At 40.9% G+C, this 23800-nt stretch overlaps 1 protein-coding gene across 1 annotated transcript; it reads left to right on the top strand.

Moving 5' to 3' along the window:
* The first annotated feature begins 7294 nt into the window (after positions 1 to 7294).
* Positions 7295 to 23375, top strand: LOC139472298 (thiosulfate sulfurtransferase-like). The gene is made up of 8 exons (XM_071254736.1): positions 7295 to 7470; positions 7922 to 8047; positions 14884 to 15088; positions 16037 to 16132; positions 18902 to 19028; positions 19750 to 19839; positions 22420 to 22544; positions 22937 to 23375. Exons 2-8 carry the CDS (start codon positions 7923 to 7925, stop codon positions 22991 to 22993), a joined length of 825 nt encoding a protein of 274 aa, XP_071110837.1. The 5' UTR covers positions 7295 to 7470; position 7922; the 3' UTR covers positions 22994 to 23375.
* The last annotated feature ends 425 nt before the right edge of the window (positions 23376 to 23800 follow it).

Genomic DNA, 23800 nt, shown 5'->3' on the forward strand with positions numbered 1-23800 from the left:
ACATCACATTGTGAACATCACATTGTTAACATCATCATATTGTAAACACCATCACATTGTAAACATCACATTGTCAACATCATCACATTGGAAACATCAGCTCATTGTTAACATCATCACATTGTAAACATCATCACATTGTAAACATCTTCACATTGTAAACATCTTCACATTGTAAACATCACATTTTCAACATCATCACATTAGAAACATCATCACATTAGAAACATCACATTGGAAACATCAGCTCATTGTAAACATCATCACATTGTAAACATCTTCACATTGTAAACATCAACACATTGTAAACATCATCACATTTTAAACATCACAATTTTAAACATCGAATTGTCAACATCATCACATTGTAAACATCACATTGAAAACATCAGCTCATTGTAAACATCAGCACATTGTAAACATCTTCACATTGTAAACATCACATTGTTAACATCGAATTGTCAACATCATCACATTGTAAACATCAACACATTGTAAACAGCATCGCATTGTGAAGAACATCACATTGTAAACATCGAATTGTCAACCTCATCACATTGTAAACATCGAATTGTCATTATCATCACATTGTAAACATCATCACATTGTAAACAGCATCGCATTGGAAACATCAAATTGTCAACATCATCACATTGTAAACATCATCGCATTGGAAACATCAAATTGTAGACAACATCACATTGTAAACATCAACACATTGTAAACATCACATTGGAAACATCATCATATTGGAAACATCATCACATTGGAAACATCAACACATTGTAAACATCATCAAATTTAAACATCATCACATTGTAAACATCGGCACATTGTAAACATCATCATATTGGAAACATCAGAACATTGGAAACATCATCACATTGGAAACATCAAAACATTGTAAACATCATCAACTTGTAAACATCTTCACATTGTAAACATCTTCACATTGTAAACATCATCGCATTGCAAAGATCGCATTGTAAACGTCATTGTAAACATCATCACATTGTAAACGTCATTGTAAACATCATCACATTGTAAACGTCATTGTAAACATCATCACATTGTAAACATCATTGTAAACATCATCACATTGTAAACATCACATTGGAAACATCAGCTCATTGTAAACATCAGCACATTGTAAACTTCTTCACATTGTAAACATCACATTGTAAACATCGAATTGTCAACATCATCACATTGTAAAGATCAACACATTGTAAACAGCATCGCAATGTAAACAACATCACTTGTAAACATCAACACATTGTAAACAGCATCGCATTGTGAACATCACATTGTAAACATCAACACATTGTAAACATCATCACATTTTAAACATCACATTTTAAACATCGAATTGTCAACATCATCACATTGTAAACATCAAATTGTCATTATCATCACATTGTAAACATCATCACATTGTAAACAGCATCGCATTGGAAACATCAAATTGTCAACATCATCACATTGGAAACATCGAATTGTAAACAGCATCACATTGGAAACATCAACACATTGTAAACATCACATTGGAAACATCATCACATTGGAAACATCATCACATTGGAAACATCAACACATTGTAAACATCATCAAATTTAAACATCACATTGTAAACATCGGCACATTGTAAACATCATCACATTGGAAACATCAGCACATTGGAAACATCATCACATTGGAAACATCAACACATTGTAAACATCAGCACATTGGAAACATCATCACATTGTAAACATCATCGCATTGCAAAGATCATCGCATTGTAAACGTCATTGTAAACATCATTGCATTGTAAACATCATTGTTAACATCATCACATTGTAAACGTCATTGTAAACATCATCACATTGTAAACGTCATTGTAAACATCATCACATTGTAAACGTCATTGTAAACATCATCACATTGGAAACATTATTGTAAACATCATCACATTGTAAACCTCATTGTAAATATCATCGCATTGGAAACATCATTGTAAACATCATCACATTGGAAACATTATTGTAAACATCATCACATTGTAAACCTCATTGTAAATATCATCGCATTGGAAACATCATTGTAAACATCAACACATTGTAAACATTGTAAACATCATCACATTGTAAACATCATTGTTAACATCATCACATTGTAAACGTCATTGTAAACATCATCACATTGTAAACGTCATTGTAAACATCATCACATTGGAAACATTATTGTAATCATCATCACATTGTAAACATTGTAAATATCGCATTGGAAACATGATTGTAAACATCAACACATTGTAAACATCATTGTAAACATCACATTGTAAACATTGTAAACATCATCACATTGTAAACATCATTGTAAAGATCATCACATTGTAAACATCAACACATTGTCAACATCATCACATTGTAAACGTCATTGTAAACATCATTGCATTGTAAACATCAACACATTGGAAACATCATCGCATTGGAAACATCATCACATTGGAAACATCATCGCATTGTAAAGATCATCACATTGTAAACATCATCACATTGTAAACGTCATTGTAAACATCATCGCATTGTAAACATCAACACATTGGAAACATCATCACATTGGAAACATCATCGCATTGTAAAGATCATCACATTGTAAACATCATCACATTGTAAATGTTCTGGTAAACATCATCACATTTTAAACATCATTGTAAACATCATCACATTGTAAACGTCATTGTAAAGATCATCACATTAGAAACATCAACACATTGTCAACATCATCACATTGTAAACGTCATTGTAAACATCATCACATTGTAAACATCATCGCATTGGAAACATCATCGCATTGTAAAGATCATCGCATTGTAAACATCAACACATTGGAAACATCATCGCATTGGAAACATCATCGCATTGTAAAGATCATCACATCGTAAACATCATCACATTGTGAACGTCATTGTAAACATCATCACATTGTAAACAGCAACACATTGTAAACGTCACATACTTGTTCCCACCAATGATTAATCTTGAATTTGTTGAAGAGGTTCAAATCTGATTTTCAATATGATCATGGTAGCTATGTTGATGAAGGTATTTATGGCCAGTGCTGACCTGAAAATGTTATAGAATGCTCTTAGACTATCTCCAAATGTAGTTTTGGTTGTGTAAAGATCTCTGAAATGGCCAGTCTGAGAAAGAACAGCTCTGGCATGTATCCTTCTCATGATGATCACGTCCTACTTTGTTCCATACAAAACATTGTATGTGGTGTATCCTTGTGTTCAAAACCAAGGTCTATATGACACTGACGCTTCATTTAAATTGAAAATACCAAGCTATATAGCTGGCAGAAACTACCAGGGGAGGCTGTTGGGTACATCTGTTGCCATCCAAAAAGATCTATGAAAAATCTGACCAAACAAAACTCAAAGAAAAAGACTTTAATTTACCCCATTAATCATATCTTTTGTTTGGTTCCACGATCTCAGCAGATGTGTCTGTCTCTTGCTGAAAGTAAGTCAGTCAGTCAGTCAGTCAGTCAGTCAGTCAGTCAGTCACATGACATTGTGACATGGATACCTCACTCAGATATGACAGTGACATGGATGCCTCACTCAGACATGACATTGTCACATGGATACCTCACTCGGACATGACATTGTCACATGGATACCTCAGACAGACATGACATAGTGACATAGATACCTCAGACAGACATGACATAGTGACATGGACACCCCCCTCAGACATGACATAGTGACATCGATACCTCACTCAGACATAGTGACATGGGTACCTCACTAAGACATGACATAGTGACATCGATATCTCACTCAGACATGACATTGTGACATGGATACCTCACTCAGACATGACATTGTGACATGGATACCTCAGACAGACATGACATAGTGACATGGACACCCCCCTCAGACATGACATAGTGACATCGATATCTCACTCAGACATGACATTGTGACATGGACACCCCCCTCAGACATGACATAGTGACATCGATACCTCACTCAGACATAGTGACATGGGTACCTCACTAAGACATGACATAGTGACATCGATACCTCACTCAGACATGACATAGTGACGTAGACACCTCACTCAGACATGACAGTGACATGGATACCCCAGACAGACATGACAGTGACATGGATACCTCAGACAGACATGACATTGTGACATGGATACCTCAGATAGACATGACATTGTGACATGGATACCTCACTCAGACATGACATTGTGACATGGATACCCCAGACAGACATGACATTGTGACATGGATACCTCAGACAGACATGACATTGTGACATGGATACCTCAGATAGACATGACAGTGACATGGATACCCCAGACAGACATGACATTGTGACATGGATACCTCAGACAGACATGACATTGTGACATGGATACCTCAGATAGACATGACAGTGACATGGATACCTCAGACAGACATGACATTGTGACATAGATACCTCAGACAGACATGACATACTGACATGGATACCTCACTCAGACATGACAGTGACATGGATACCACAGACAGACATGACAGTGACATGGATACCTCAGACAGACATGACATTGTGACATGGACACCTCACTCAGACATGACAGTGACATGGATACCCCAGACAGACATGACAGTGACATGGATACTTCAGACAAACATGACATAGTTGCATGGATACCTCAGACAAACATGACATACTGACATGGATACCTCACTCAGACATGACATGGATACCTCACTCAGACATGACAGTGACATGGATACCTCACTGAGACAATGTGACATCATGACATGGATACCTCACTTAGACATGACATTGTCACATGGATACCTCACTCAGACAGATGTGACATAGTGGCATGGATACCTCACTCAGACATGACAGTGACATGGATACCTCACTCAGACATGACATTGTCACATGGATACCTCAGACAGACATGACATTGTCACATGGATACCTCAGACAGAAATGACATTGTCACATGGATACCTCACTCAGACATGACATCATGACATGGATACCTCACTCAGACATGACAGTGACATGTATACCTCACTCAGACATGACATCATGACATGGAAACCTCACTCAGACATGACATCATGACATGACATGACATGGACCTACCACTCTCCAGGCAGATGTTCTATTAACACCATCGATGTGGTCATACTGACCTACCACGTTCCAGGCAGACGTTCTACTCACACCATTGATGTGGTCATACTGACCTACCACTCTCCAGGCCGACGTTCTACTCACACCATCGATGTGGTCATACTGACCTACCACTCTCCAGGCCGACGTTCTACTCACACCATTGATGTGGTCATACTGACCTACCATGTTCCAGGCAGACGTTCTACTCACACCATTGATGTGGTCATACTGACCTACCACTCTCCAGGCAGACGTTCTACTTACACCATTGATGTGGTCATACTGACCTACCACTCTCCAGGCCGACGTTCTACTCACACCATTGATGTGGTCATACTGACCTACCACTCTCCAGGCAGACGTTCTACTCACACCATCGATGTGGTCATACTGACCTACCACTCTCCAGGCCGACGTTCTACTCACACCATTGATGTGGTCATAGATACATCTTTGGTATATACACCTCTCCTATTTCACAAACTTGACCAAACCTGTTATAAATTTACATCAAGCTGGCATGGGTGGTCCTGTCATCTAAGGCGCCGCAATTCGCTGTGCACAGTTGCGTCCCTTGGGCACGCCAGAAACCTATGATTGTTGGTTCGAATCCAAATTTGCCCCAGTTATGTTTCTAGGTTTGTCAGCAACATACCCGAAGTGGTAAACGTCTGAGACCTGCATCACTTCGGGCTTTGCTTGTTTCAGGCTGAGATGCTGTGTGATAATGTGATGAGTGGATCCGCTATACAGTTTCCATACATAACAAGGAGAGATCACACAACAATTTAAAAACAATCTAATATTGGCAGTCTAATCAAGCTTCATATTATACACAAACAGCAATGTCAAGTAGCAATCATCACAATAAAAACTTTACTTTATGGTGTAATATTCCTTCATGTCCCAACAAGATCCAGTGGATGTTTCATATAATCCGTTATTCTCCATAGTTCCCACATTGCCGACATGGCATACACAATCAAAGTTTCAAATCTCCCCGACATGGCACATCAGTTTACACCTGATCTCTACCTGGGAACTGACCACTTAGTCTTCCTCCAGCTTGAAGAGAAATAGCCAAGCTACAATTACATAACATCAGCCTTTACTTGGCTGTGAGTTTACCAGGGCTTACATACAGTCACCATTGGTCAGTAATAATCACTAGAAATCTCTACACAAGCAACATAATATATTAAAAAGGTATGAATATACATTTCATGAAAACTAACTATATTTAAATATATTCTTCATGAAAAGTAAATATTCATATATAATGGATTCTCATGATAATAATGGGTGTACAATTCAAACCGGTGTTAAACCCAGCTCACTCACTCACTCACTCACTCACTCACTCACTCACTCACTCACTCACTCACTCACCCACCCATTCACTTAACAACTCACCCACCCACTCACCTACTCACTCACTCACTCACTCACTACATCAAAGCATGAAGACAGTTGTGAAACTGGCCTATGGTTACCAAGGTAACAAGGATCAATCTGCAGTATTATTGGATTGCTACGAAGTCAAAAATCAGTTTTAAACATGTTTTTGTTTATGTTTTGTCCATTTTTTTAGATAATGAAATATACTAACTGATACTTCTTAACCATGAGAATGGAAAAAATAGAAATATTTTAAATTCATTACTGCTTTCTTTTCATGTTTTATTTGGTGGTACAAAATGAATTACTATATTTTATCTGTTGCTTCATATTGTTTTTCAGTCTTTTTAACCTTAGTACAATGGTCTTGCTTAGTTTTAAACATTTTGATTTAGAAAAATGTTCTATAGATCTTCAGCAACCCATGCTTGCTGTGAAAGACGACTATGTTTGTCATAAGAGGTGACTAACAGGATCGGGTGGTCAGGCTCGCTGATTCTATTATTTACAGACCTTCGTCAAATAGCTGGAATATTGCCGAGTGTGGCGTTAAACAACAAACAAACAAACCAAAAATATTAAATTTTAAAATCATAAATAATATGATCGACGTATTTGAACTTAAGTCTTCTGCTCATCACATCATACCAGAGAAGAAAGAGGAATACAAATTACCTCCCCTGGTATATCAAGGGAGGTAACTGTAATTGTGTCACTGCTGTCAACACACATTAACACACTTGAATGGCTGGGGAGATTTACAATGCCTATATGACTGTAACTGAAGTTCACATGCAAGGCTAGACTCTGACACACCTCGACAGTTGTAGCTTGCAGTGTCCTGGTCTCAGGTCTATCTTACTATTGTAAAGCACACCTGTATACAGGTAGGTATAGTTTCATGGAGGTAGAGTTGAGAGTAAAGCAGTAGTGTATGAAGTTTTCAACTCTTAAGTTGACTGCCAGGTCGAGATAAGTGTTTATTGTGAGATTCTCAGTGTCGCCTGCACCTTATTGGATTCTATCAAAGTCACATATATGATTTTACTGTCATTCCATTCGTAAACCGATATACTAACAATATTATCAGACTTGTGAATAATGTATGGTTGAGATCCCATATGATAACCATGATATCAGACTGTGTATGGTTGAGAACCGATATACTAACAATGTTATCAGACTGGTGAATAATATATGGTTGAGATGCCATTTGATAAAACTGTTATCAGACCGGAGAATAATGTATTGTTGAGAGTCCATATGCTAACAATGTTATCAGACTGTGCATGGTTGAGAACCCATGTGCTAACAATGTTAAACAAATGTTTGGTACAGCATGAGTGACAACCTTGTGTCATGTGACTGGCTGAAGAGTCAGATTGAAGGGAGACAACCCAATGATCTCGTGATCCTAGACGTGTCGTGGTCCAGCAACAAGGATTGCCACAAGGATTACCTCAAGTAAGATGGAGTCATTATTTTATCTTATTATACGTCTATTAAGAATCTTGCAATTCTATTGGTTAATCCGTACCGTGTCATGAAACAATGCATTTCAATGTAGACCCCTAAGTCATGTGACTTCAAATATTAACTCGTCACATGATCAGAATTGACCTGAATATTCAGTAGTGATGAATATTGACTGGGAAACAAGATGGTGTCTGGTACGAACATTTGGTTTGAAGCTGAGCTACTGGAAGGAAACAGAGGATGATTTAAAAGCTTCATAAACTTTAAGGTGAATTTCAGTATAAAAAACCGACTGTTTACTCTTGACGAGGTTGATGTGCCAAAACATGCACCTTCAGACACTACCCATTCAGTGATCTGACCAGTCCTCAGCCTGCAGCCTTGGTCCACTCAGACCACCTCAGGACGCGGGTCCTCGGGTCCTTGATTTCGCAAATTGACCTCTTCTAGGGGAACAGTTTTTATTATATTATGGATGTGTTATTACTGCTATAAACCAATCGGATATACTTGGTATCGCGATATGATAAATATGCAAATGAGATCACTGAACAGGAACCACTTTTAATGGCTGTAAATCATTTGGCCCAGAATGATCAATCAGTCCTGAAGTGTATTCCTACGCAATAAGTCCTGAAGTGTATTCCTACGCAATCAGTCCTGAAGTGTATTCCTACTCAATCAGTCCTGAAATGTATTCCTACTCAATCAGTCCTGATGTGTATTCCTACTCAATCAGTCCTGAAGTGTATTTCTACTCAATCAGTCCTGAAGTGTATTCCTACTCAATCAGTCCTGGAGTGTTTTCCTACTCAATCAGTCCTGAAGTGTATTCCTACTCAATCAGTCCTGAAGTGTATTCCTACTCAATCAGTCCTGAAGTGTATTCCTACTCAATCAGTCCTGAAGTGTATTCCTACTCAATCAGTCCTGAAGTGTATTTCTACTCAACTAGTCCTGAAGCGTATCCTACTCAATCAGTCCTGGAGTGTATTCCTACTCAATCAGTCCTGAAGTGCATTCCTACTCAATTAGTCCTGAAGTGTATTCCTACTCAATCAGTCCTGGAGTGTATTTCTACTCAACTAGTCCTGAAGCGTATCCTACTCAGTCTTGAAGTGTATTCGTACTCAATCAGTCCTGAAGTGTATTCCTACTCAATCAGTCCTGAAGTGTATTCCTACTCAATCAGTCCTGAAGTGTATTTCTACTCAATCAGTCCTGAAGTGTATTCCTACTCAATCAGTCCTGAAGTGTATTTCTACTCAATTAGTCCTGAAGTGTATTCCTACTCAATCAGTCCTGAAGTGTATTCCTACTCAATCAGTCCTGAAGTGTATTCCTACTCAATCAGTCTTGAAGTGTATTCCTACTCAATCAGTCCTGAAGTGTATTCCTACTCAATCAGTCCTGAAGTGCATTCCTACTCAATTAGTCCTGAAGTGTATTCCTACTCAATCAGTCCTGAAGTGTATTCCTACTCAATAGTCCTGAAGTGTATTCCTACTCAATCAGTCCTGAAGTGTATTCCTACTCAATCAGTCCTGAAGTGTATTCCTACTCAATCAGTCCTGAAGTGTATTCCTACTCAATCAGTCCTGAAGTGTATCCCAATCAGTCTTGAAGTGTATTCGTACTCAATCAGTCCTGAAGTGTATTCCTACTCAATCAGTCCTGAAGTGTATTCGTACTCAATCAGTCCTGAAGTGTATTCCTACTCAATCAGTCCTGAAGTGTATTCCTACTCAATCAGTCCTGAAGTGTATTTCTACTCAATCAGTCCTGAAGTGTATTCCTACTCAATCAGTCCTGAAGTGTATTCGTACTCAATCAGTCCTGAAGTGTATTCCTACTCAATCAGTCCTGAAGTGTATTCGTACTCAATCAGTCCTGAAGTGTATTCCTACTCAATCAGTCCTGAAGTGTATTCCTACTCAATCAGTCCTGAAGTGTATTTCTACTCAATCAGTCCTGAAGTGTATTCCTACTCAATCAGTCCTGAAGTGTATTCCTACTCAATCAGTCCTGAAGTGTATCCCAATCAGTCTTGAAGTGTATTCGTACTCAATCAGTCCTGAAGTGTATTCCTACTCAATCAGTCCTGAAGTGTATTCCTACTCAATCAGTCCTGAAGTGTATTTCTACTCAATCAGTCCTGAAGTGTATTTCTACTCAATCAGTCCTGAAGTGTATTCCTACTCAATCAGTCTTGAAGTGTATTCGTACTCAATCAGTCCTGAAGTGTATTCCTACTCAATCAGTCCTGAAGTGTATTCGTACTCAATCAGTCCTGAAGTGTATTCCTACTCAATCAGTCCTGAAGTGTATTCCTACTCAATCAGTCCTGAAGTGTATTTCTACTCAATCAGTCCTGAAGTGTATTCCTACTCAATCAGTCCTGAAGTGTATTCCTACTCAATCAGTCCTGAAGTGTATCCCAATCAGTCTTGAAGTGTATTCGTACTCAATCAGTCCTGAAGTGTATTCCTACTCAATCAGTCCTGAAGTGTATTCCTACTCAATCAGTCCTGAAGTGTATTTCTACTCAATCAGTCCTGAAGTGTATTTCTACTCAATTAGTCCTGAAGTGTATTCCTACTCAATCAGTCCTGAAGTGTATTTCTACTCAATCAGTCCTGAAGTGCATTCCTACTCAATTAGTCCTGAAGTGTATTCCTACTCAATCAGTCCTGAAGTGTATTCCTACTCAATCAGTCCTGAAGTGTATTTCTACTCAATCAGTCCTGAAGTGTATTCCTACTCAATCAGTCCTGAAGTGTATCCCAATCAGTCTTGAAGTGTATTCGTACTCAATCAGTCCTGAAGTGTATTCCTACTCAATCAGTCCTGAAGTGTATTCCTACTCAATCAGTCCTGAAGTGTATTCCTACTCAATCAGTCCTGAAGTGTATTTCTACTCAATCAGTCCTGAAGTGTATTTCTACTCAATCAGTCCTGAAGTGTATTCCTACTCAATCAGTCCTGAAGTGTATCCCAATCAGTCTTGAAGTGTATTCGTACTCAATCAGTCCTGAAGTGTATTTCTACTCAATCAGTCCTGAAGTGTATTCCTACTCAATCAGTCCTGAAGTGTATTCCTACTCAATCAGTCCTGAAGTGTATTTCTACTCAATCAGTCCTGAAGTGTATTCCTACTCAATCAGTCCTGAAGTGTATTCCTACTCAATCAGTCCTGAAGTGTATTCCTACTCAATCAGTCCTGAAGCGTATCCTACTCAATCAGTCCTGGAGTGTATTCCTACTCAATTAGTCCTGAAGTGTATCCCAATCAGTCTTGAAGTGTATTCGTACTCAATCAGTCCTGAAGTGTATTCCTACTCAATCAGTCCTGAAGTGTATCCCAATCAGTCTTGAAGTGTATTCGTACTCAATCAGTCCTGAAGTGTATTTCTACTCAATCAGTCCTGAAGTGTATTCCTACTCAATCAGTCCTGAAGTGTATTCCTACTCAATCAGTCCTGAAGTGTATTCCTACTCAATCAGTCCTGAAGTGTATCCCAATCAGTCTTGAAGTGTATTCGTACTCAATCAGTCCTGAAGTGTATTCCTACTCAATCAGTCCTGAAGTGTATCCCAATCAGTCTTGAAGTGTATTCGTACTCAATCAGTCCTGAAGTGTATTTCTACTCAATCAGTCCTGAAGTGTATTCCTACTCAATCAGTCCTGAAGTGTATTCCTACTCAATCAGTCCTGAAGTGTATTCCTACTCAATCAGTCCTGAAGTGTATCCCAATCAGTCTTGAAGTGTATTCGTACTCAATCAGTCCTGAAGTGTATTCCTACTCAATCAGTCCTGAAGTGCATTCCTACTCAATTAGTCCTGAAGTGTATTCCTACTCAATCAGTCCTGAAGTGTATTTCTACTCAATCAGTCCTGAAGTGCATTCCTACTCAATTAGTCCTGAAGTGTATTCCTACTCAATCAGTCCTGAAGTGTATTCCTACTCAATCAGTCCTGAAGTGTATCCCAATCAGTCTTGAAGTGTATTCCTACTCAATCAGTCCTGAAGTGTATTCCTACTCAATCAGTCCTGAAGTGTATTCCTACTCAATCAGTCCTGAAGTGTATTCCTACTCAATCAGTCCTGAAGTGTATTCCTACTCAATCAGTCCTGAAGTGTATTCCTACTCAATCAGTCCTGAAGTGTATTCCTACTCAATCAGTCCTGAAGTGTATCCCAATCAGTCTTGAAGTGTTTTCCTACTCAATCAGTCCTGAAGTGTATTCCTACTCAATCAGTCCTGAAGTGTATTCCTACTCAATCAGTCCTGAAGTGTATTCCTACTCAACAGTCCTGAAGTGTATTTCTACTCAATCAGTCCTGAAGTGTATTCCTACTCAATCAGTCCTGAAGTGTATCCCAATCAGTCTTGAAGTGTTTTCCTACTCAATCAGTCCTGAAGTGTATTCCTACTCAATCAGTCCTGAAGTGTATTCCTACTCAATCAGTCCTGAAGTGTATTCCTACTCAACAGTCCTGAAGTGTATTTCTACTCAATCAGTCCTGAAGTGTATTCCTACTCAATCAGTCCTGAAGTGTATTCCTACTCAATCAGTCCTGAAGTGTATTCCTACTCAATCAGTCCTGAAGTGTATCCCAATCAGTCTTGAAGTGTATTCGTACTCAATCAGTCCTGAAGTGTATTTCTACTCAATCAGTCCTGAAGTGTATTTCTACTCAATCAGTCCTGAAGTGTATTCCTACTCAATCAGTCCTGAAGTGTATTCCTACTCAATCAGTCCTGAAGTGTATTCCTACTCAATCAGTCCTGAAGTGTATTCCTACTCAATCAGTCCTGAAGTGTATCCCAATCAGTCTTGAAGTGTATTCGTACTCAATCAGTCCTGAAGTGTATTTCTACTCAATCAGTCCTGAAGTGTATTTCTACTCAATCAGTCCTGAAGTGTATTCCTACTCAATCAGTCCTGAAGTGTATTCCTACTCAATCAGTCCTGAAGTGTATTCCTACTCAATCAGTCCTGAAGTGTATTCGTACTCAATCAGTCCTGAAGTGTATTCCTACTCAATCAGTCCTGAAGTGTATTCCTACTCAATCAGTCCTGAAGTGTATTCCTACTCAATCAGTCCTGAAGTGTATTCCTACTCAATCAGTCCTGAAGTGTATTCCTACTCAATCAGTCCTGAAGTGTATTCGTACTCAATCAGTCCTGAAGTGTATTCCTACTCAATCAGTCCTGAAGTGTATTCCTACTCAATCAGTCCTGAAGTGTATTCCTACTCAATCAGTCCTGAAGTGTATTCCTACTCAATCAGTCTTGAAGTGTATTCGTACTCAATCAGTCCTGAAGTGTATTCCTACTCAATCAGTCCTGAAGTGTATTCCTACTCAATCAGTCTTGAAGTGTATTCCTACTCAATCAGTCCTGAAGTGTATTCCTACTCAATCAGTCCTGAAGTGTATTTCTACTCAATCAGTCCTGAAGTGTATTCCTACTCAATCAGTCCTGAAGTGTATTCCTACTCAATCAGTCCTGAAGTGTATTCCTACTCAATCAGTCCTGAAGTGTATTCCTACTCAATCAGTCCTGAAGTGTATTCCTACTCAATCAGTCCTGAAGTGTATTCCTACTCAATCAGTCCTGAAGTGTATTCCTACTCAATCAGTCCTGAAGTGTATTCGTACTCAATCAGTCCTGAAGTGTATTCCTACTCAATCAGTCCTGAAGTGTATTCCTACTCAATCAGTCCTGAAGTGTATTCCTACTCAATCAGTCCTGAAGTGTATTCCTACTCAATCAGTCTTGAAGTGTATTCGTACTCAATCAGTCCTGAAGTGTATTCCTACTCAATCAGTCCTGAAGTGTATTCCTACTCAATCAGTCTTGAAGTGTATTCCTACTCAATCAGTCCTGAAGTGTATTCCTACTCAATCAGTCCTGAAGTGTATTTCTACTCAATCAGTCCTGAAGTGTATTCCTACTCAATCAGTCCTGAAGTGTATTCCTACAGGGTTTGTAAAGTTACTTTGATGAATGAAAACATGTCCTAAGCATTGAGCATTTGAATAATGACATTCTGTGATAAATAAGTATTACATTTGTGTGTTTCTGTATCATATTTATCATCATAATCATTGATAAGGAAAATTTTTGTATTATATCAAATGCTTGCATAATAAAGTTTTTATTCGCTGCCATATAATGTTTATGATGTAAAAACACTCAGCTGATAATCACTATGTATCATGATTTATGGTACGGCTGGTAGTTCAACAAGCTGAAATATTGCAGTTGTTCTCAAAAACCGTGTTTACAATCAATACTTTATGACAGGGGGCCGAGCAATCTAAGGCTTGTGGAAAGTTGCCTGCCTGAGGGATTGGTCGTTGTTATCGGGGGTAGGAGGGTGGGATTGGTCTTCGGACTGTATCATATTTTGCTGACTCCCCCATTTCATGTAACATTTTTTCATGAAGAATAGGCCTTCAGCAACCGAAGAGGCGACTAACAGGACCGGGTGGTCAGACTCGCTGACTTGGTTGATACATGTCATCGTATCCCAATTGCGTGGATCGGTGCTCATGATGTCAATCACTGGACTGTCTGGTCCGGACTTGATTATTCACAGGCCACCGTCATATAGCTGGAATATTGCTGAGTGCAGTGTTAAACAACAAACAAACCAATCATACCCCTCTCCCCCTATAGTTATGAAATTTTTTGGCTACCCACACTTTCGATGTATCAATTTTTCAAGCATTCTTAGCTGTCTATATAAATATTTCAGCCCATGTGGTATTAAATATTAACTCACTCACTCACTCTCACTCACTCCCTCAGGGAACACATTCCAGGATCTGTGTTCTTCAATGTGTTGGACTTGGCCGTCCACACTGATCTGCATCCTCGAAATATCCCCACCTTGGACGTCTTCCAGAAGGCAGCTAGGGACGCTGGCATCAGCAACACCTCCCATGTCGTCATCTACAGCAACACCGACCACTGCAGCTTCTTCATCTCAGGCCGCGCGTGGTGGACGTTCCAGGTGAGGTCAAGGTCATAGGAACTGAACCGATGCATTTATTGTATTCTTTCACCGATAGACACCGATAGACATGCAGACATGCTGTTCCCTACTTTTGATCGAAGTGGCTGTAAGATCTTATTTCCATATAGCAGCAAGACAACCAGTCCACACATTAAATACATGATGGATGAGGTCATTTGGTCTTCAGTTATCTTCAAAAGTTTCATTTTGTTTCCATGGCAACTAAACAATTGTGAGTATGGAGCTGTGTTGGGTAGCTGCTCCAGTGTGATCGATAGTTTGTGACGTTCCTTGTGCCAGCAGTAAATGGGGACACACAGTCAGCAAGTTAAGGGTTGAACCCAGCTCTCTGCATGAGGAGTGAAGGCCTAAACATGGTGTTTTACAATTTTGATATATTAGTGACCTCTTTTGATATATTAGTGACCTCTTTTGATATATTAGTGACCTCTTTTGATATATTAGTGACTTCTTTGGATATATTAGTGACTTCTTTGGATATATTAGGGACCTCTTTTGATATATTAGTGACTTCTTTGGATATACAGTCAAGTCCCGTCAACCTGACACGGTTGGTTGCAGAAAATTATGTCTGATTAACAACTATGTCGGATAAACGAAATTAAGTAGTATCAGCGGTCGTCATCGAAAATCAGACAACTACATGATAGATAATGATACAAACACGTTGTGTACTCGCGGGCAGATGACCACGGGGTACGCTGATTACTGTGTTGGATTAACAAGCCTGATTAATAAGTGATTTCGGTAAACCGTTGCCAATTAGGTGTGTTGGAGTCAGAGTGCGATATTGTCGATTAATGGGTCTAAATAATCTAGAGTAGATCTAATAGATCTAAGTCCAGATTTAATCTGTTCCCATAACTAGTGTCGGATAAAACGGATTGTCTTTTAAAAGTGTCTGTGATGGTGACTTTGTTTCAGATATGTGGACACCCCAAGGTTTCTGTCTTAAATGGCGGCTTACAGAAATGGAAGTCTCTAGGTTTCCCCACCACCGACTCCAGGCCGGACATCCGGGTGAGTGAGTGAAGGAGAAGCATGGCTGATCGAAACAGGCCGGACATCCGGGTGAGTGAGTGAAAGAGAAGCATGGCTGAATGACACAGGCCGGACATCCGGGTGAGTGAGTGAAAGAGAAGCATGGCTGAATGACACAGGCCGGACATCCGGGTGAGTGAGTGAAGGAGAAGCACGGCTGAATGACACAGGCCGGACATCCGGGTGAGTGAGTGAAAGAGAAGCATGGCTGAATGACACAGATCGGACATCCGGGTGAGTGAGTGAAGGAGAAGCATGGATGAATGACACAGGCCGGACATCCGGGTGAGTGAGTGAAGGAGAAGCATGGCTGAATGACACAGGCCGGACATCCGGGTGAGTGAGTGAGTGAAGGAGAAGCATGGCTGAATGACACAGGCAGGACATCCGGGTGAGTGAGTGAGTGAAGGAGAAGCATGGCTGAATGACACAGGCCATACATCCGAGTGAGTGAGTAAAGGAGAAGCATGGCTGAATGACACAGGCAGGACATCCGGGTGAGTGAGTGAGTGAAGGAGAAGCATGGCTGAATGACACAGGCCGGACATCCGGGTGAGTGAGTGAAGGAGAAGCATGGCTGAATGACACAGGCCGGACATCCGGGTGAGTGAGTGAGTGAAGGAGAAGCACGGCTGAATGACACAGGCCGGACATCCGGGTGAGTGAGTGAAGGAGAAGCACGGCTGAATGACACAGGCCGGACATCCGGGTGAGTGAGTGAAGGAGGAGCATGGCTGAATGACACAGGCCGGACATCTGGGTGAGTGAGTGAGTGAAGGAGAAGCATGGCTGAATGACACAGGCCGGACATCTGGGTGAGTGAGTGAGTGAAGGAGAAGCATGGCTGAATGACACAGGCCGGACATCCGGGTGAGTGAGTGAAGGAGAAGCATGGCTGATCGACACAGGCTGAACTCACTGTTTGTTTCACCGTGAGATCGTCAGTCTGTGGAATCAGTTCATTTTCCCAAACCCACTGAGCTGAGGATTGGTTCGCATGTGATTCTGATTCTAGGCTGCAACAAAGTAGGTCTGACAAAAACATTAAAGTTTTGATTAAGTTTTAGGGAAAAATACATCAGTAAGGCCAATCTGTTGGACTTCTTAGACTTTTGACATATTGCTCTAAAATGTCAAAGGGTGGGGAAAAGTAAAATATATAGAGGTTATCACGTGAGTGTGTTTGGGGATGGTAAATATCCTGTATTAGGAATAAACATTGTATTTAGTGAGCCTTGGTGAAAATCACTTTCCTTCTCTCACAAACATTACCGAAACATTGCAAGTTTTCCTGGAATGTGCGCATTAATATATATTATGTCACAGGATAAGTGATGTGTCAGTCGGACAATGACAGTAGCCAATATAGTTCCAAATGAAACATGTTTCTTATACATATACGCAAAACAACAATTGCCTACACAAATTGTTTTTACTTGCCTTCCGCGGCAATCCATCAGTCTGCCCACTAGAGTAAATGCCCTTTGTCAAGGGGAAGCAACTCTAACCCTAGTCTATGAGACGTCACAGCCATGTTGACCTGTCATAACGTTAAGAAGTGCAGTCAGATGTACACAGAGCGTCAAAACGAAACAAGGTAACAATTCAAACATATTTCGGCCGAATCCAACTTTTTTAATTTGTGGAAAAGGTTCCAAGCCGTAGAGGTCTACAAGCACAGATATGGCTACTGATCCCGCTAAATTCCCTGCTAGTGCCCTCGCAAAATTGTTTCACAATTTATGTCTCCCAAGTTGCCCAAACTTGTAAAATGCCTTAGCTACATCACAGTTAGACACAGTTTTCAGTATATTAGGCTGTTCTTTTGATAATGATAGCAATTTTCCCAGTAGTTTCTCCAGATTCCTGATGGTTAATTCTGACTCGATCGCCGAATGACAAGGGTGTCGCCATGTTTGTTTGTAGTGAAAGTAGTCCCTACTTGACCTTTGATATTTGCATCTCCATCCACATATGACCAGAACAGATATCGTTTTAATCCATTGGCTTTATCCTGCCGAGAAACCTACCCATTATATGATAAAACTGGTTATCAGGCAAAGTGAAAGAATACCCTGTCAGTCAGGACTATTTACTGTTATTGGCAGTGTCTACATTATCAGCTATCTGTCATGTGATCTCACATGGGTACAATGTGTGGTCACTCTCACCATGATTGTACAGGCGTTCTGCTGAAAGTGGTTTAAAACCTACGCTCAATGCATGGACAGCGGAAGGTTGGTTGTTTGATCCCCTGACTGCGTCATATTGAAAGAAGTTAAAAATGGTTCTTGTTGTTGCCCTGCCTGGTGCTCGGCATTAGGGGATAAAACAAGAATGGTTGGTTGATATGAGTTCACTGTCTCAGTGTGGTATCCATTAAACTGCAGCATGGTTCTCAGCCGACCAGCACTATTAAGATGGCTTCAGGTCAGACTAGTACAAGCAGACACACACAGGCACAGAGACGCATGCACGCACGCACGCACGCACGCACGCACGCACACACATGCGCAAACACGCGTGCAGAAACACACAGACACACACACACAAACGTGAGCAAACACACACACAAACGTGAGCAAACACACACACACACGCTCACACGCTCACACACACACACACACACACACAGACTCACAAACACACACACACACACGCATACACATGCTCACACACACAGACACACACACACCCCACCCTCATGCATGGTAATGTTCACTACTGCAGTGGCATGCTGTGTTGTAGGTCGGCAACTTTGAGGCTAAATGGACCCGCACCTTGTACCGTACATTTGATGAGTTCAGTGAGGCCCTTTCAGGACAGAAGATCCAAGTGTGTGACTCCAGGGGTTCCGACAAGTATGCAGAGCACGGTAACCATGGTTACAAAACACTATCTGTGACCCGCTGGGAGAAAAGTGACCTTATGGGTGCTGGGATACAATTGCGCTATGACGTCATAAAGACGTTTGACCTCAACTTAACAATGAAGATCGCCATGTGTAATGTCTTGTTTCTCAGTAATAAATATGGGAATTGCATTTTTGTGTTCCGAAGATGCTGTAGTTTTAAAATATACTGAAAAATCAAACTGTGGTTTTTTCACCCATAAGGTCTTTTATCTCATGGTTGGTCACGTTTAATGATTTGTGTAGGTCATGTAAGGGGGACCAGGTTTGTTTGTTTGTTTGTTTGTTTGTTTGTTTGTTTTTTAACCCGGCACTCAGCAATATACCAGCTATATGATGGCGGAGTGTAAATAATCGATCCTGGACCAGACAACCAGTGATTGATATCATGAGCAACATCCTATGCCGTTGGGGTACGATGGCACACAATCCTCCTCAGAACCAGACCACGCGACCCTTTCAGTCTCTGTTATGATGAGCAGGTTGTTTGGGATACTTTGACATGGAATTCCACAGAGGTGGTTACAATGTCATGACGTGTCACTGTGCCCGAACCGCTTCGACCATTTCTCATACTGCCATGCCCAGGCCTCCCTCCCTCCCTCCCTCCCTCCCTCCCTCCCTCACTCACTCACTCACTCACTCACTCACTGATAGAGTTCTGCTGGATCTGGTTGTGTTACAGGTCACATTCCTGGAGCTCACAACATCCCGCTGTCGTCACTGATGGATGAAGAGAAGAAAGAGATGAAGTCTGTGGAGGAGGTTAAGAAATGTACGTTCTTGAAACTCGTGTAAACTGTTAAATTGATATATCTCATGCATGTAGTGGACAATGTAAGTTTTGAATGACTTGAAACAAATGTGCTACATCTGCCACTTTAATAGAGCTGAGGTCTTCATTCAGTAGAGCCTATAGCTGTATGACTGCCTTGATGTGTTAGAGCCTATAGCTGTATGACTGCCTTGATGTGTTAGAGCCTGTAGCTGTATGACTGTCTTCATGTGTTAGAGCCTGTAGCTGTATGACTGTCTTCATGTGTTAGAGCCTGTAGCTGTATGACTGTCTTCATGTGTTAGAGCCAGTAGCTGTGTGACTGTCTTGATGTGTTAGAGCCTATAGCTGTATGACTGTCTTGATGTGTTAGAGCCTGTAGCTTTATGACTGTCTTGATGTGTTAGAGCCTGTAGCTGTATGACTGTCTTCATGTGTTAGAGCCTGTAGCTGTGTGACTGTCTTGATGTGTTAGAGCCTATAGCTGTATAACTGCCTTCATGTGTTAGAGCCTGTAGCTGTATGACTGCCTTGATGTTAGAGCCTGTAGCTGTATGACTGCCTTGATGTGTTAGAGCCTATAGCTGTATGACTGTCTTGATGTGTTAGAGCCTATAGCTGTATGACTGTCTTCATGTGTTAGAGCCTGTAGCTGTATGACTGTCTTGATGTGTTAGAGCCTATAGCTGTATGACTGTCTTGATGTGTTAGAGCCTATAGCTGTATGACTGCCTTGATGTGTTAGAGCCTATAGCTGTATGACTGTCTTGATGTGTTAGAGCCTGTAGCTGTATGACTGTCTTGATGTGTTAGAGCCTGTAGCTGTGTGACTGTCTTCATGTGTTAGAGCGTGTAGCTGTGTGACTGTCTTCATGTGTTAGAGCCTATAGCTGTATGACTGTCTTCATGTGTTAGAGCCTGTAGCTGTGTGACTGTCTTCATGTGTTAGAGCCTGTAGCTGTATGACTGTCTTGATGTGTTAGAGCCTGTAGCTGTATGACTGTCTTGATGTGTTAGAGCCTATAGCTGTATGACTGCCTTGATGTGTTAGAGCCTATAGCTGTATGACTGCCTTGATGTTAGAGCCTATAGCTGTATGACTGTCTTGATGTGTTAGAGCCTATAGTTGTATGATTGCCTTGATGTGTTAGAGCCTGTAGCTGTATAACTGTCTTGATGTGTTAGAGCCTGTAGCTGTATGACTGCCTTGATGTGTTAGAGCCTATAGCTGTATGACTGCCTTGATGTGTTAGAGCCTATAGCTGTATGACTGCCTTGATGTTAGAGCCTATAGCTGTATGACTGTCTTCATGTGTTAGAGCCTATAGTTGTATGATTGCCTTGATGTGTTAGAGCCTGTAGCTGTATAACTGTCTTGATGTGTTAGAGCCTGTAGCTGTATGACTGTCTTCATGTGTTAGAGCCTGTAGCTGTATGACTGTCTTGATGTGTCAGAGCCTATAGCTGTATGACTGTCTTGATGTGTTAGAGCCTGTAGCTGTATGACTGTCTTCATGTGTTAGAGCCTATAGCTGTATGACTGTCTTGATGTGTTAGAGCCTGTAGCTGTATGACTGCCTTCATGTGTTAGAGCCTGTAGCTGTGTGACTGTCTTCATGTGTTAGAGCCTATAGCTGTATGACTGTCTTCATGTGTTAGAGCCTGTAGCTGTATGACTGTCTTGATGTGTTAGAGCCTATAGCTGTATGACTGTTTTGATGTGTTAGAGCCTGTAGCTGTATAACTGTCTTGATGTGTTAGAGCCTATAGCTGTATGACTGTCTTGATGTGTTAGAGCCTGTAGCTGTATGACTGTCTTCATGTGTTAGAGCCTGTAGCTGTGTGACTGTCTTCATGTGTTAGAGCCTATAGCTGTATAACTGTCTTGATGTGTTAGAGCCTGTAGCTGTATGACTGTCTTCATGTGTTAGAGCCTGTAGCTGTGTGACTGTCTTCATGTATTAGAGCCTATAGCTGTATGACTGTCTTCATGTGTTAGAGCCTATAGTTGTATGATTGCCTTGATGTGTTAGAGCCTGTAGCTGTATGACTGTCTTGATGTGTTAGAGCCTGTAGCTGTATGACTGTCTTGATGTGTTAGAGCCTGTAGCTGTATGACTGTCTTGATGTGTTAGAGCCTATAGCTGTATGACTGCCTTGATGTGTTAGAGCCTATAGCTGTATGACTGTCTTCATGTGTTAGAGCCTATAGTTGTATGATTGCCTTGATGTGTTAGAGCCTGTAGCTGTATGGCTGTCTTGATGTGTTAGAGCCTGTAGCTGTATGACTGTCTTCATGTGTTAGAGCCTGTAGCTGTATGACTGTCTTGATGTGTTAGAGCCTATAGCTGTATGACTGCCTTGATGTGTTAGAGCCTATAGCTGTATGACTGCCTTGATGTTAGAGCCTATAGCTGTATGACTGTCTTGATGTGTGAGAGCCTATAGCTGTATGACTGTCTTGATGTGTTAGAGCCTATAGCTGTATGACTGTCTTGATGTGTTAGAGCCTGTAGCTGTATAACTGTATTGATGTGTTAGAGCCTATATTTAATACTGCACGCTGTGTGTGTGTTTCAGTGTTTGCACATGCTGGTGTGGACCTGACACAGCCTGTAGTCACCCACTGTAACAGTGGGATGTCCTCCTGCTCGCTGGCCTTCGCTGCTCACCTGTGTGGCAACACTGACGTCGCCGTCTTCCATGTGAGTGCCACAACTGTTAGTTCACCTGGCACAACTGGTATTTGTTAGCTCACCTGGTACAACTGTTAGCTCACCTGCAACAACTGTCATCTGTTGGCTTACCTGCCACAACTGGCATCTGTTGGTTCACCTGCCACAACTGGCATCTGTTAGCTCACCTGCCACAACTTGTATCTGTTAGCTCACCTGCCACAACTTGTATCTGTTAGCTCACCTGCCACAACCGGCATCTGTTAGCTCACCTGCCACAACTGGTATCCTTTAGCTCATATTCAACATATGTTATCTTTTAATTCACATGAATCCCCCAAATCTTCTTTGCTGACATTAACATGTTTGAAATCTTCGCTGAAACACTTCTCTGGATGCATTCATCTGCTTGTCTTCTTTAGGGTGGATTCACAGAGTGGAAGACGAAAGCTTCAGACAAGATTGAGAAAAGCAGCTGAATTCTTCCACTCACCATGACAACATACTCGCATGCTGACACCTGGCTGATAAAAAAATAGAAATTAACTGTGTCAAGTGTGACTGAAAGTATATATGATGATTGCAATGAGTGCCATGTGACTATTATAGATTGACACGTTTGTCACACAACAGCTGGGGTTTAGAATAGATTTGAGGTGTCCAGTATTTGAAGTGGCATCTTGCGTGTACACTGACGAAACCAGCTGCTACGGGACGCCTCCATAACCAGGATGACATCCCCACTATTCAAGGGCAGCTCTCTTCTCCCAGCTGGCATCAGTCTTTGTGGTTATGTATGTTGTTCTGTTTGAGACATTCTGATATGTGATTAATATAACCAGAGTTTATACACTGCCAAAATATTCAGTTTTGATATTGATATGTTATTGCCCTAGCATTGCATACAGCAACATTTTCAATTGTATTCTTACACCATTATCAAGCTGGAGTGACAACAACCAAGTGTTGAGAGGTATACATGCATGATATGTTGTGATAAGCAGCAGTTTAACATTGACAACAACAGGTGATAGATAACAAGTGGCCTACAGATAACAAGTAGCCTACAGATAACAAGCAGCCTACAGATAACAAGTAGCCTACAGATAACAAGTAGCCTACAGATAACAAGTAGCCTACAGATAACAAGCAGCCTAAGATAACAAGTAGCCTACAGATAACAAGCAGCCTACAGATAACAAGTAGCCTACAGATAACAAGTAGCCTACAGATAACAAGTAGCCTACAGATAACAAGTAGCCTACAGATAACAAGCAGCCTAAAGA

The sequence above is a fragment of the Haliotis cracherodii genome, unplaced genomic scaffold (genome assembly GCF_022045235.1).
Source record: "Haliotis cracherodii isolate W230 unplaced genomic scaffold, xgHalCrac1.p SCAF_24, whole genome shotgun sequence".
Lineage (NCBI taxonomy): Eukaryota > Metazoa > Mollusca > Gastropoda > Lepetellida > Haliotidae > Haliotis > Haliotis cracherodii.